We start from the raw sequence: 14,147 nt of genomic DNA, 5'->3' as shown, positions 1-14,147 counted from the left end.
GACTGATATTCGTCGTTTGCGCAGATATGACTCATAGCCCATGAGAAAATCCAAGACTTTCCAGCTAATATTCCATATTTTCTCTTCAAAAGTTATTCTTTCAGAAAACTTATCCATCCAGTTTTTTTTTTTTTTTTAATCCCACACGACAGTTTTTACTGCTTTTATTTAACTAGCAACTCGTCTACTATTTCCTCCATAACATTTAATCCAATCCAATGCTGTCAAATTTGAATTTCAGCCAATGACAAACAAACGACAGTGAATATTTATGCACTAGTGCCTCTAAAAGCATTAGTGAGTTCTGCAAAATTTCGGAACTAGAGAGATTACAACTGAAAAGGGCATCATTTCTAGGTAACCGATTGTACCTAGTCACGTAAAAGTGTGATTTATCTTGTTGGATTGTCTTAGCCATACACGATCGGGATTTCCTCAAGGTTCGGCCTGAACAGTCCAAGCCTTGAGGAATTCCTCAACGTGTGTGGTAGCGTCCTTGAGACCACGGTGGACAAAAATTCCGAACAAAAATCAATTCTTTTTTCCTCCTTGCACCATAGACATCTTTTGCACCTTTTCTTGCGAAAGCAGTCCTATGCAATCACACCACCAGTCAACACAGAATTAGTGTGTTGATTTGGTGTTGAACCTGGAGAAAATCCCCAAGGTCTTTTCCTTGAAGATTTTCTTGAGGAAAATCCTGTCCGTGTGTGAGCGAGGTTTCCGTATAGGAAATCCCTAAGGAAATCCTGGAGGCTTTTTCTTGAGGAAATCCCGTTCGTGTATGGCTACCTTAACAGAGTGATAGTCAGATCAAACAAAAAATGTCCCCTTATTTTATATTTCACATCTCATCCTTCTCCACTTTCTCGTTGCAGTCGCGGCCCCATTTCTTATCAATTCTCTTAATTCTTCCTTGTCGCCGCAAGCAAGCACCTCCAATTCTGATTGCTTCAAGAGATCTATCATTTATTCCATATCTCAACGCCTCTGTGCCACTTTTATTTTTCACACTTCAGTTCTAGTAGAACGTTGGCAAATCCCCGCCAACGTTATTTATCTTCCGATTCAACGCGACGAAAGATAAGCTGTCTATTTAAACTAATGCGGTTGCAGTGGGCGTCATGCCACATCCTCCCAAGTCCGGTTTCCGGTTGAATTTGATTCTCCAAATCGCGGCAGCACCACCAAAAATAAATTCCCGAGAAAAAAAACGAACGGAAAAAATTAATAAACACGCAGACAGTCCCGACATGCTGGGACAAAAATTCGCGACGGTCTCGCCTTGTGTATATTAATTTTTTTCCGGGACACGTATCAAATATTCCAAAGCGAAAAGCTCCACCATTGCAAAAAGTGAAACACGATGTCTGCCGTCTAGACAATTCTAGAATGCGCGAGTTCGGCAACTTCATTTCCTGGTGGCGTTCAACCCTCTCTGAAAAAAAATTCGCCACTTGCATTTAGGTTAATGATAAGTTGGGAGTTTTTAAAAGGGGGTGGACAAAAGGAAACGACAAAATCCGTTCGATTTATGAAGCTCTTAAACTTGGCCGAATGGGGAGCTAAACGGAGTTGAAGTTATGTCCGTTCTTGTATTTTCGGACGCGAACGGCGGATAAAGAAATAACTGGAGTTTGTCGAGCGGTGTTATTTTTTATAGTGATGATAGAGGCACTATCCACTTGAAATACGGCGGCGGCGTCGGGGGTGGAAGGCGAAAAAGCCATTATCGCAATGGCCGAATGTAAACACCGTTCCGAAGACACCAGCGTCTACGATTCCACTTCTTGTTTTGCGTTGTCGGAGAACAACCACAAACAGATAGACAATATAATCCCCGTTGAACATTAATAAGCACGGAACACAATCCAAAGTTAAACCGTAATATGTAAAATTGTACATTAAAATTCATAAACAATATTCATCAAGCTGCCCCTCGTTACACATATTAAACCCAGACGTATTTTTCTACTGGAACGAGCACGCGACCTCTCCCTATCCCCCTGTTGTTTTACATAATTACATCTCGCATAAAGGAGGTAATCCAAGGAAAACGCTCGCTCGTTTTGTTTAATTCCGTAATGGCCGAATGGGATGCGACCGACATGATCCGTCCTCGCATATCGAACCAGATCCCTAACCTCAAAAGGCCACTGACTTTGGGGAGTTCCTGTATGTGACTCACTGACTCGACCTTGGTTTAACACCGGAGACCGTGGCGGACATGTGTACACTACCGCATGAAACAAAAACTCACTTCTGCTTCACTTCTATACACTGCAGCGTGAAACAAAAACTTCGACGCTTCACTTCTACATACCGTCGCGTGAAACAAAAACTCCGACGCTTCACTTCTACTCTAACGCTTCACTTCTATATACTGCAGCGTGAAACAAAAACTCCGACGCTCTACTTCTATATACCGTCACGTGAAACAAAAACTCCGACGCTTCACTTCTGCTCTGACGGTTAACTTCTAGCGCAAAACGCTTCACTTCTGGATTGTAATTAAAACACGGAACGAGAATTTCAATTAAGTTTGTTGAACCGCGCCGCATAATAAATACATTCAATTGAAAAGCGAGGTTTAACACGACCACCATTTCTATCGATTGATCGGTATTACCTGTTTCGGAAATGTAGACTGATTGTGGCACTTGCGAGTCAGTAAACAATGGAGTTCGTCTGATACGAATTGGCCAATCGATTGATATAACTGGGGTAATTTTCAACAGGACGAAATTTTTGCGAGTTAATAACTTCGTAATTTGCTGCAGCTTCAGGCTGAACAATAAAAAGACACGCTTAAATTAAGTAAACATTGACCTCGGCAACGATAATGGTGACTACATCATGAACATGTAAATTACCGGCGACTGGAACGAAATTGTCAACGAGAATCGCGACAGCAATAATGTAAACAATAAATGTAAATGGAAACTAATTTTTGGTACTGCTGGGAAATTTATTTGGACAAGAAAACTGTCGGAATTTCCAACCACGACGATAAGAAAATTCTCTTTTAGTGTGTTGGATACAATTTAATCGTTACCGTGGGCCAGACGCTTATCTACGAAGTTGACAATTAACGACACATTAGCAATAACAATATGATAATCAAGTTTTCAGAAACCGTTTGTCAATTGGAATTCTTAACGCGAGTCGTTTGTCAACATGGGAGTCATATTTCAGTCTTTACTATTCATAATTCCAGGCGTGTACAACATTGTAACAACAAATATCCGACCATGTTAAAAATTTCATTGAAAGCTCGATGGAAAGCTGTATCGTAAAATTTTCTTTGTGAACGAGCTATGTTGGGAATTCCTCCTGAAACGTGAAATTCCTCGAACTAAAAATAATAAAGAACATAATTACATAAGGGAAGACCGTTGTTCATTCTTTTCTCATGTTGTTCTATTTCCGTTGAAGTTGAACAAGCAATCCACGTGCCCCGCGCTCTTCGATGATTGTATTGATCGAGGAATACACCGATTTCTATACTCCGTTCGCTTGGGCAATATAGTAATCACGTGCGCCCCCACGTACTCCCTCGTCGAAGAAATACGAAACGTACATTCTTCCCTTGGTTGCGAAACTCTTCCGTGATCGCCTCTCGATTGGAGATATCATAAATAATGGAGATAATATAACTGAATCCATTAAAAAACAAATACTGCAATTAGATTAACTGCACGACACTGCCACCGAACGCCCGTCCTAGAGCTTTGCATGCACTTTGTGTCTTTTATCGTTGCATCTCTACGCAATACCCAGCAAGCACGCGACAGTCACGTGATTTTATCGCTGTATGGTTTAAGTGAACGAAGTGTAGATTTTGAACAAACGTTCAGATCCAAGATGTGCACTGGCAAGAACCAAAACCATCAAAAATTATTTAGAAAAAGTCTCACAAGATTCAGATTGCAACTCTTTGCAGCTCAATCATCTTTCAGTCTTTGTTTTTAACAACTTTGAGGTAGATTCTTCAATAGAAATAAGTCACAACTGAAAAGCTTGATTCTTCAAAACTGTTGAATTCTACAAATTCGTACCAAACGGACACCAGTGTCTCGTGCTTTCCTCCAGTGTCCACTGCACGCTTTGCAGTAGAGGACTTGGATTTTCTCATGGGCTATATAAGTCATATCTGGGCTTCGGTCTGAAGTAAGCGCTACAAACCGACCGGAAAACATCGTCATTCGTTACGTTAGTCTCTCGCCTATTTGTATTAGAAGCAGTCGACGTTTTTAGTTTTCATTTATCGTTCCGCCTTCGCGCAGATGTTTCCAAGGTCACAGCCCATGAGAGAATCCAAAACCTACTACTTGACTCATTACTGCGTTCAACACAAGACTTTTTTTTTCAATTCTTCCGTTTCAACATCCCTCACTCGTTACTATAAAATCTGCGAACGCAGCAGAAAATAATTGCGTCAGTGTAAACAACGTCGAGCGCCGTGTATTTTAAACAAAAACGACGCCGACATTTCCGCCATGTTATCATTACACAATATTTCAATAACAAGCTCTTGATGAGAGAATCTCCATAAACAATGGTGGCTGTGTTTAGATTATCGGCCAGTTAACATCTGTTCCTGAAAATTACCTACAGGTCTTGTGTAAACTCTGACACGACACATTCGACAATTGATTTAGTCAAGCTGGATTTACATGAAACGCCGTCGAAATTATAACCAAGGACGCTTCTCCACTTGTGACCATATTACTTCCGTCTTTTATCGAAAAGGGAGCCTGGAGCATGTCGAGAATGTTTTTTTGATAAAAAAAAAAGAAAGGAATCCCAGTGGTGTACGTTTCTAGAGGAATTATATTGCTTTGACAATTCAAAACACGACTACGATGAACCTACGCACTTGACCTAGATCGTTTGCTCGATTTTCTAATCACCGTACTTTGATAAATGGTAATCTGCGACGACTGAAAGCCAATCCCTTGATGCTTCCGAAGGAATCTTTTTAATAAAGCGAGTGGTGGCATAATAACCAATCAAGTCATCGGGGTAGAATATGACTCGGAAATTCTTTTCAGCAGTATTAAAATGGCGTTTTTTCAACGCCAACACAATACGTCATCCTCTCTTATTGAATCGCACTTAGGCGGTTTCCTCACAATAATCTACTTTCCACGTTAAAACGTGGTCGTTACATTTTAAAATTCACCTTAAATCTTTCACGGGAGCTTTCGCTTGACTCCACCGCATAAAACACACATTTTATGCTGAAATAACATTGCAACGTGTTTAAACCGAGTCGCGTCATTCCACACACACATTTATCATTTTTATGATAAGTGAGTGACCTCTCTAAAAAAAACTACAGACTGAAGAGTTACAACCATCGTACAGTGTGGCCATAAAAATCTGCATTTTGGCCCGTTTCCAATTCCACTTTTTCCATTTCGAAATCGTCGAATCTGTATTCCTTCACGGTCGAACTCGAACCAACAGTCTGCATCGATTTTTTACAACTCCGACAGACATCACTACATACTTCATTTCCGTGTTGAAGTTATTTAAAGAAAAAAAGGAAATAATTTCCGTCTGGAAAAAAATCTCCGGCGGTGCTTCGAGTTGTCGGGTTTAAAAATAAATGGCGGCTTTACTGTTTGTTCTTGCCACGAGGACAACTTAAAAGATTCGAATACTCCAACCGAAATAAAACTGTCTAGGGGAATTACGAAAAGACACCCACTTTACTCATTTCCCGACTAGAAAATGTCCGGATTTGAATCATTTCAGCAATTAGGTAACGCACATGGTATGGAGTGTCAAGGGTAATCAAGAATGCATCTGGGGTGGGTAATGAAGCAAGTATTTATGGTGTGAATGATGTGCTAACGGGTTAGAACCCTTGAAAAGGGGAGCAGAAAAAAGAGTTTCCGTATCACGGTGAAAGGACACCCCACTAAACATATTAAACTGTTGAGAAAAAAGTCTTCCAAATTAATTCCAAATTGTATGTTTAAGCGACTTTGAATGACTCGAGTTGGTGGAAATTGAAAAATGGTCACGGAGCTATTGATATCTTTAGAATTCCTCAATATTTATCAGTAAGATTACAAAGAGCAGCAACAACCGAGATAAAAGTTTAAGTCGCGGTTTTGCACTCGCAACGTCATTTTAATACGATTTTTTCTTAATAAACACCAGTCAACTGTTTGGGCGATTTCTGGCTTATGACGACACTGGATTATGGAGACTCGCTCCTTCGTCGCTCGTCCACAAACCTTCCAGCTCGTGCGTAAAGATTAATTTACTAAGCGCGTCACATAAATAACTATAACCACCAATTGGACTCGTTACAATAAAATTAAAAAATGCTTATCATTTTTTCCCCAAATTCTTCAAAACAGAGTTAAAATTAAATGTACCTAATTTGAGTCCTAATGCTCATACCCGCTCATTGATAACGAAGCACGAAAAAAGAATTGCTCGATTAAAATATTTGAATGAAAAATAGTAAAAACGGTTAGTACGAGAATAGCGATTGTCCTTTTTTTCAAAAAACTGTCGTTTTTATCGCACAAAAACATTTTCACTTACTCTTTCGTTTCAATTGATGATTATCCCAGGAGCGAAGTGTCAAATTAGGGGTTAGAAAAATGTACAAAGATCAATATGTAAAAAATGTTTATTTCAAAGAATTCTATTGGTGATTATAGTTATTTATTTAACGAGTTCGTGTGTAATTTGGGCTTTTTTTGGCATGAGTGGGCCAGTTTAAAACTCGAGTGAAACGAGAGTTTTAAAGGTCCACGAGTGCCAAAAAAGCGCAAATTACACAAGAACGAGTTGAATACAACGTTTTTTTGTTCGACGAGCCCCCCCAAAGGCTCCAAATGGCTGAAAATCTTTAAAATTAGTTTGACGTTTCGTTTTGACAAGTTGTCAAATTCATCAAAATCCGTTCACACAGGAGAAAATTCTCAAATTCTGACAGTGTCGAACAAAAAAATTTATTACGTGAACTTCCATAACACTCCCAGTATGTCAAAATAATGTTTTTCTTTCTTAAAGCCAGCATCTTTCCGTGAATTTTGCATAGCGGTTAGTTTACAAAATCACCAAAATAATCTCCCGTTATCATTTAATGCTATAGAACAAAGCCAAACCAAGATCATGAACTTTATTGATGTTTTACATGTTGTAGCACTTTGTAGACGATCCCAGTGATCATCTGCTAAGCTTGTGGGACCTGATTTAAATTCCCAAGAAGTTTTTTACAGCGTAAATGAAGCTCCTCCCCGAGACTCTTTTCATCTCGTTACAAATCTGCATAGGGTCAATTTCATGAGAAATACACCTACACGATTATACAGGGTCATTATAAATGATTGTCCCATCGCAGGGACAGGGTTTAATGTGCCGCAAGCCTTATAAAATGAGTGAGACTAGTATCGCCGATAGGTGGCGCTCCTGGCGGTAGTGGAAATCAAGTTTACTAGTTTGGCTAACGTTGCGAGGCTGCGGCACATCCAAAATTTGTGTGGGTTTTCAACGCCAACTGCGATGGGACAATCATTTATAATAACCTGTATTTAAAAAGCTATAAACAGCGAACCACTTGATACTTCACTGCTCATGTGCCAGGTGTGGCACACCAACTTTTCAAACTACCCTCGTATATTTACTTTCCCTTTCACCTTCACCGGAAAACACCAATTTCCCGCCTGTCTGCACGAATATGGCTCACGATTAAAATTTTTGAGCGTAACAAAATATTACAAAAGGAATCTTTATCTCCGTAGATTTTAGTATCTTACTGTGTCATACGTCAATAAATCTCACAATCTAAATGACAAACTAATCCTGTAGCAGGACGTCCGCTGCATTTTTACGTGTTTGCGGACGAAGTTTCATTGTAATTGTGTGTTTTCAGTGACAAAGAATAGATAATTAACTTTACTGACAAAAGCAGCTGTTGTTAAAAGAGTTGAGGAAAAACAAACTGTACTGATGTAATTAGAGAGATTTCGAGAAATATTTCGGGTTTGTCGAATATGGCTCACTTTTCCAATACTCTCTCAAATGACAACATTAACAACAGAAAATCCAAAATGGAAAAGCTAATCCAAAGTGTAACCTCATGTGTTTTTTAATGTCTCTAATGAATAAGTAATTGTGTTGCCCTCCGCTTTACGGCTGGAAAGTTATTATTACCCACAAAAAGGACGCAAGTTCCTGGGTGCGACACTGCTGCTCTTGTCCCTTTTAACTCAACCCTTCACGCTAACCTGCGTAAACCGTATTTATATTGAACTTGATTAAATTCAAGATAATCAAGTCACTAAACTTATCACTCCAAGTATGTGTCAAAACACTACAAAAAGAATCTATCTACAAATCTACAAACTTCTTTGTTTACATTTTAGTGTCTACTGTGTCATACTTCGATTAAATTTAAGTGACGGTACCATTATTCACTCTACTGACAAAAGTAAAGCGATTGTTAAAAGGGTTGCGGAAAAACAAAGTGAACTGATGTACCCGTACCCATAAAAAGGAGGCAAGTTCCTTGGTGCGACTCTGCCGCTCTTGTCCCTTTTAACTCAACCCTTGCACCCAACTTGCGTAAACCGTATTTATATTGTTGATTAAATGAAAGATAATAAAATCCCTAATATGGATAAAAACAATACAAAAGGAATTTTTATCTCTAGACTTCTTTGTTCACATTTTAGTGGCTTATGTGTCATACTTCGATAAATCTCACAATCTATTACCCCATTTGTTCCATTTTTGTTGCTACACCACATGTTTAGGAACGAAGTTGGTGGTAATTCTTTGTTTTAACACAGAGAATACATAATTCACTCTAGTGACAAAAGTAGAGCAGTCGCTAAAAGAGTTGAAGAAAAACCAAGTGTACTGATGCAATTAGAGATAGATTTGTTGAAATATTTGTGCAACGTCCCAGAACTGATACCTGCTGACTCAAAATGACTAATGAGAGTAAACCGGACTTGTCTGAACGCGTTTCAGGCCGACTGTGTCGACGTTGTAGCCAGCAATAATCTGAAACTGTGACAATATAATATGGGCAATAATTCCGGCATTTCACACTGGCCATCGATTTGTTTTTACCGTGAACGTTGCAACATCTCTCTTGCTTTTTGATTACCGTTCTTCCCGGAAAGCCAACCGAATTGCTCATTCATTCCGATTCCACCGAAAGACGTTTGCAATGTTGAAAACTGGCCGTCATGGACCATCAATTGCGAATAATAACAAGAGAAGCAGTAGGTGTGAAACTGGGGGCTGCGATTCGATCACACCAACTCTGACGGTTAAAACTGCTGCGTTGGTGGTTTCGCGACAAAGGGGTGAAGCGCTCGAGGGTCGGGGGTGCCTGAGCCTAACACTTACCACTTTCAGTCGGAGGAAGTAAGAAAAGCAATGGGAACAAGTAAACACACTCACTAAACATTGTCCTGCACAAAATAACCCCACAACACCACAAAAACACACCCAAAACCGACTAAGCCATTCCTGAATGTACAGCTGACTGTTCTGGTGTACACACAGCAAACCTTTGTCTTTTGCAGTTGGTGCGCATGCGTTTGTTGATTTCTGTTTGTAAATTATTGTTCGTTGTTTTTCTAATTAATTAGCAGAGGGATCGATCGCACAAGTGGCTGGTTGATCGACGACTCGACTTTTTGTCGACTACTTCAAACGTGTTGCTCATACCGCGACCGAAGCACAAATGGGAAAACATTTATCAGAAATGAAGAGTTTGCGATTTGACCGATGCGGTGACACGTGACAAGACGGAGGGTGCGCCATCTAGTGGCGCCCCTCACAACGCTATGAAGCTCCCTGTATATCCCAATTATAATTTTTTCTTTATTTTATTTTAATGAGATAATTAATTGCAACAAATTATTAATAGTGATAATAATGCCCTATTAATTGCATGTTAATTGCCCTCTTTCATAGACCACCCAGTTACGATAACAATGATTTCCTTGAAAATTTTAGAGTTAATTTAGTTTTAATGGATTGTCATTATCTGACAAATATCTGGGATCATTATGATCATTACTCACCAGCACTACCACCCACAGAACCCACCACCTAAAACACTATTTGTATTTTACGTGGCGGTGCATTACTAATATCCGTTTACTCCCTAGTGTAAAATCTAGAAAATTCTGTTATTTTGTGTTTAGGGGGAAATGTGTCACCTATCAAAAATGTCAAATGATACCTTGTAAACATGAAATCGTAGGAATTTGTACATAAAAGTCATAAAACAGTTAACTAAAGCATGTAGATGTAATCGCAAGACATGAAAAAATTAAAAAATTGGTTGAATGTCCCTGTGGACAAAGATTAGAGCTGCCAACTATACAGCCTGTTATTAAAATGCGTTTAGAAAATTGAAAAAAGACTGATTAGAACTCATCAAAACACTACTCCAATAACAAATGACTTTTTGTATTTACCATTTTTTCGAAAAATCTTTCTAAACCCAGATAAACTTTTAATTAGGTTGATCGTAAATTCTGGTACCCGCCAATGTGTCCGCGCGTTCATTAAAAGCGAAAGGAGATAAAAAGTTAGATAATCCAACAAAAACTAATTCTTTATTCGTAGTGATAATGACATTGAACTTACGCACCACATTTGATCAAGGGCACAAACCTTGAAATGCTAGAAATGACGCCCTCCGTTATCGATGCACGCTTGTGTCCTTGGAGCCATAGAAGCTTGAGTTCTCACCAAAATGTCAGCATTCTTCACACGAACGAACAGTTAATTCTTCGACGGTGTTAACTAAAGTCTCATAAATAATTTGCAATCACAGGACTTTAAATCTGGTGAACGAGGCGCCCATAAAACTGGTCCATCACAACCTATTCACTGATTTTCTGGTCATTTAGCACATTTTGTAAAAGATTTAAATACATAGGTAGGCATTCTTCACATTTAAATGTTGAGGAAAGACATGTGGCCCGCTCAAACGATTCCCAATTATTCCCGTCCATACGTTAATTGATCATTTTTGTTGGAAACCACAATTTCGGATTTATTACGCGAATTGAAAACTACATCTCGAGTAAATCCTGCTTCATCTGTGCTTTTCGAAATGCAATTCGACGTGGTGTATCTTTTGGTTTTGAGTGTTGGACACGTTGAAGATGATAAAGATGTAATCTCTGTTCGTGCAGCGTTCTCCAAATTGTTAAACTGGAAACGTCCATTCAGAATGCAACATTCGCTTTTTCTTCAACAGCTTGGGTGCGTAACTTACATCTCAGATGAAGAACTGTGGACTCAAAACTCTTGAGAGACAATAGAGTTGCTGTTGTTTACTCAAGAAGAGAGTTTTGTGCTACAATAGAGTTGCTATTGTGAGCTTCAAAGAAGAATGAAGAATCGAAAAAGAGTGAATTGAAGACAATGTGCGAGAAAATCAAAGAGAGTGAAGATGAAGTTAAAACTATAGATAATGCCTTAAAAAAAGAGAGATCGAAATTCTATTGCTAAACACGTCAAAAGCATTTTCAACATTTCGAAAGTAAGGTTATGGGGAGTGTATTCAACATCTTAGATGAAAATAATTGTGAAATCAAAACCTCTGAAAGGGAAAGGCTATAAAGTTGCTGTTGCGTATCCCTAAAGTCCATGGGGCAGAAAGAAGAGACGACTAAAATTGAACTGGAGGAATATTGTGTGATGAGAACATTGAAAAGTGTGGAAATGAAGTTGAAACTGTAGCTAAGATCTCACAAGAGAGGAATCGAGAGTTTAGAAATGTTTCTACCTACCAATTTAAAAGTAGGATCGTTGGAAGTGCAATCAACATTTTAGAAGAATTGTGTACTCAACTACTGAAGACCTTTGATAGACAACAAAGTTGCTGTTGTATAATACGAGTAAAGAATGAAGAGACGACAAAGAATGAAATTGAAAGGACATTATGTTGCATGATTAGAAAAAGGGGACACAATAAAGTTGTAGGAGGAGACTCTTGCGATACAATAAACTTGGTGTCGTCTACTCCAACTGCACTCAAAGAAAAATAAGGAGACGACCAAGAGTGAATAGGAGCACCATGTGGGAAGACTGAAACCTGAAAGACATGAAAGCGTTAAAGTAGAAATTATCTCAAAAGAACAACTGTGATGTCAAAATTTTTGACAGAAAATTAAATAAAAGAGGGAATGTGAATTGAAGATAAATTGTTTGAAAAGACTACACAGAGAGATGTTGGTGAAACTGAGCCATCCAAAGGAAGGAGTATAAATTGAAGATGCACTGTATGAGAAGACCATAAAATTAACAGTCTCAAAGGAGAGATTATTTGACAATGCCACTTTAATTTCAAATACATACATTTTTTTCCGAAGCTTTTCTTACGATTTACTTTACCTTGGTAGAGTTTTTCACTTCAAGCAAAAAACATAAATTGCACACGTGAATAACAACCAAAATCAAGTTCAAAATATGACGACAGAGTCCCTCAAACCATTGAAACATGTAAACGTATCATTTATAAGATTTTTTCTTTCTAATGTGAATTTTTTAAGTTTCTCTAAATTCCTTCTTCACATCAGGTGTTGAATTCCAGAAGTGCTTTTGCATTTTATTAGTCACATGGATTATTGTTGTTACTGGGGATTTCGGGTACCGTTGGGGGCGCCACTGAGCCACTGTTGCCAAATTGCCAAGTCATACTCCCGCTCGATCCGGCTTATGTCTGTGCATTGTTTTTTAAAATAAGTTCCTGGTTTTACGTGAATTTGCGGTTTTTGTGATGGCTTTTTTAAGGTTACACAATATTTTATAGGTAGGTACTTTATTACTTTAGTTTGTTAGAGACCACAGCAGAAAGCAGATGTGTTGTGGAAGGCGTAAAAGTGTTGTGTGCGAAATTGTTAATTTTATGTGGTGGAAACAAGGTACGAAATTTTTTGATTATCTCTACAAACAAACAAGTGCCTTGAGTAGTCACCCAATATAAATAATTTTAAATATAACCTTAAAATAGGTACTATTTAACTTACAAATGGTGTCTTCTTTTTTAAAGTGCTTTCCATAGACCCTCATGTACGGGGTTATTATTATAAATGTTTCTAACATCTAGTTGGCTTAGCTGCTTAGCGGCGGACCTAAAGCATGGCGCACGGCCACCTACGATGTTAGAAACATTTATAATGACCCTGTACTTAATTAGAGGATTTCCCATTAATAAATAAAGAAAGCATTTGTCCATGTTTTCTTTCTCTCTATCCGGTCTTTGGAACCGAAAACATATTTTGCTTTTACACCACAACGCGGAAATACACTGTTTTTTTTTTGGTTTTCCTTTTTTTTTCAATTGTATTTCACTATTTCTCAAAACTATTTCCTATTTCTATTAAATGTCCAAGTGACGTAAATATGAAATAGTTTTGAGAAATAGTGAAATACAATTGACAAAAAAGGAAAACCAAAAGAAAAACACTGTAAATAGAAACATGCTTCTGGTTCGTTTTTCCGACACGTGTTACAGCCAAAAACACAACAATTTGTTTTATGGCTTTTATTTTTAGTCATTTTAAAATATAGTCTATTTTTTAATCAAAGAACCACAACACCGCAATTTACACCCAAAATAGAGCTGACAACATTGTACACTTTTGACATAGGGTGAAAAATCTCATCATATAAAAATTGAGGTTATTAGAGATAATAGTAGCGCAGCATGTTGATAAAGTTAATAACAACTAACAACAACTAATTTGAGAGTTTAATAAATATCTTACTTTGCGAGGCATTTTTAATGACACGTTCAAATTTTAGCTGCCAGTTTGCGTACTTTCAAGGACATTAAAAATGACAAACTTTGGCTGGTATAGCCAATAGATATCATTAAATTCCCTAAATTTAGTAAAATTTTATATTTACAAACCTAAATCAACAGGTTGTAGTTCTTTGATTAAAAAATAGACTTTATGTACTATTCCGGACACGGAATCTTGGCCACAACTGACATTTAACTGACAAATATGTGTGACCTGGCCTTTAATGAATATAACCCAACTTTTGACTCGATTATGCCATTTCCCTGCTTTTTGATGTCACAGGAAAAACTTCAAAGTGATTTTTAATAATTGTCACTTCTTAATGACACT

At 38.1% G+C, this 14,147-nt stretch overlaps 1 protein-coding gene across 2 annotated transcripts in view; it reads right to left on the bottom strand.

The window, feature by feature from the left end:
* Window positions 1–9,736, bottom strand: part of kuz (zinc-dependent metalloprotease kuz) — a 78,583-nt gene extending 68,847 nt beyond the window's left edge. For both annotated transcript variants that reach the window (XM_069055728.1, XM_069055729.1), the window contains exon 1: window positions 9,391–9,736. In XM_069055728.1, the coding sequence (XP_068911829.1) occupies window positions 9,391–9,451 (61 nt within the window). In that variant the 5' untranslated portion in view covers window positions 9,452–9,736. The remainder of the gene's footprint in view (window positions 1–9,390) is intronic.
* Between the last annotated feature and the right edge of the window lie 4,411 nt (window positions 9,737–14,147).

The sequence above is a fragment of the Tenebrio molitor genome, chromosome 8 (genome assembly GCF_963966145.1).
Source record: "Tenebrio molitor chromosome 8, icTenMoli1.1, whole genome shotgun sequence".
NCBI lineage: Eukaryota > Metazoa > Arthropoda > Insecta > Coleoptera > Tenebrionidae > Tenebrio > Tenebrio molitor.
The sequence above is the reverse complement of the archived record's forward strand: the minus strand, read 5'-3'. Positions and strand labels throughout refer to the sequence as shown.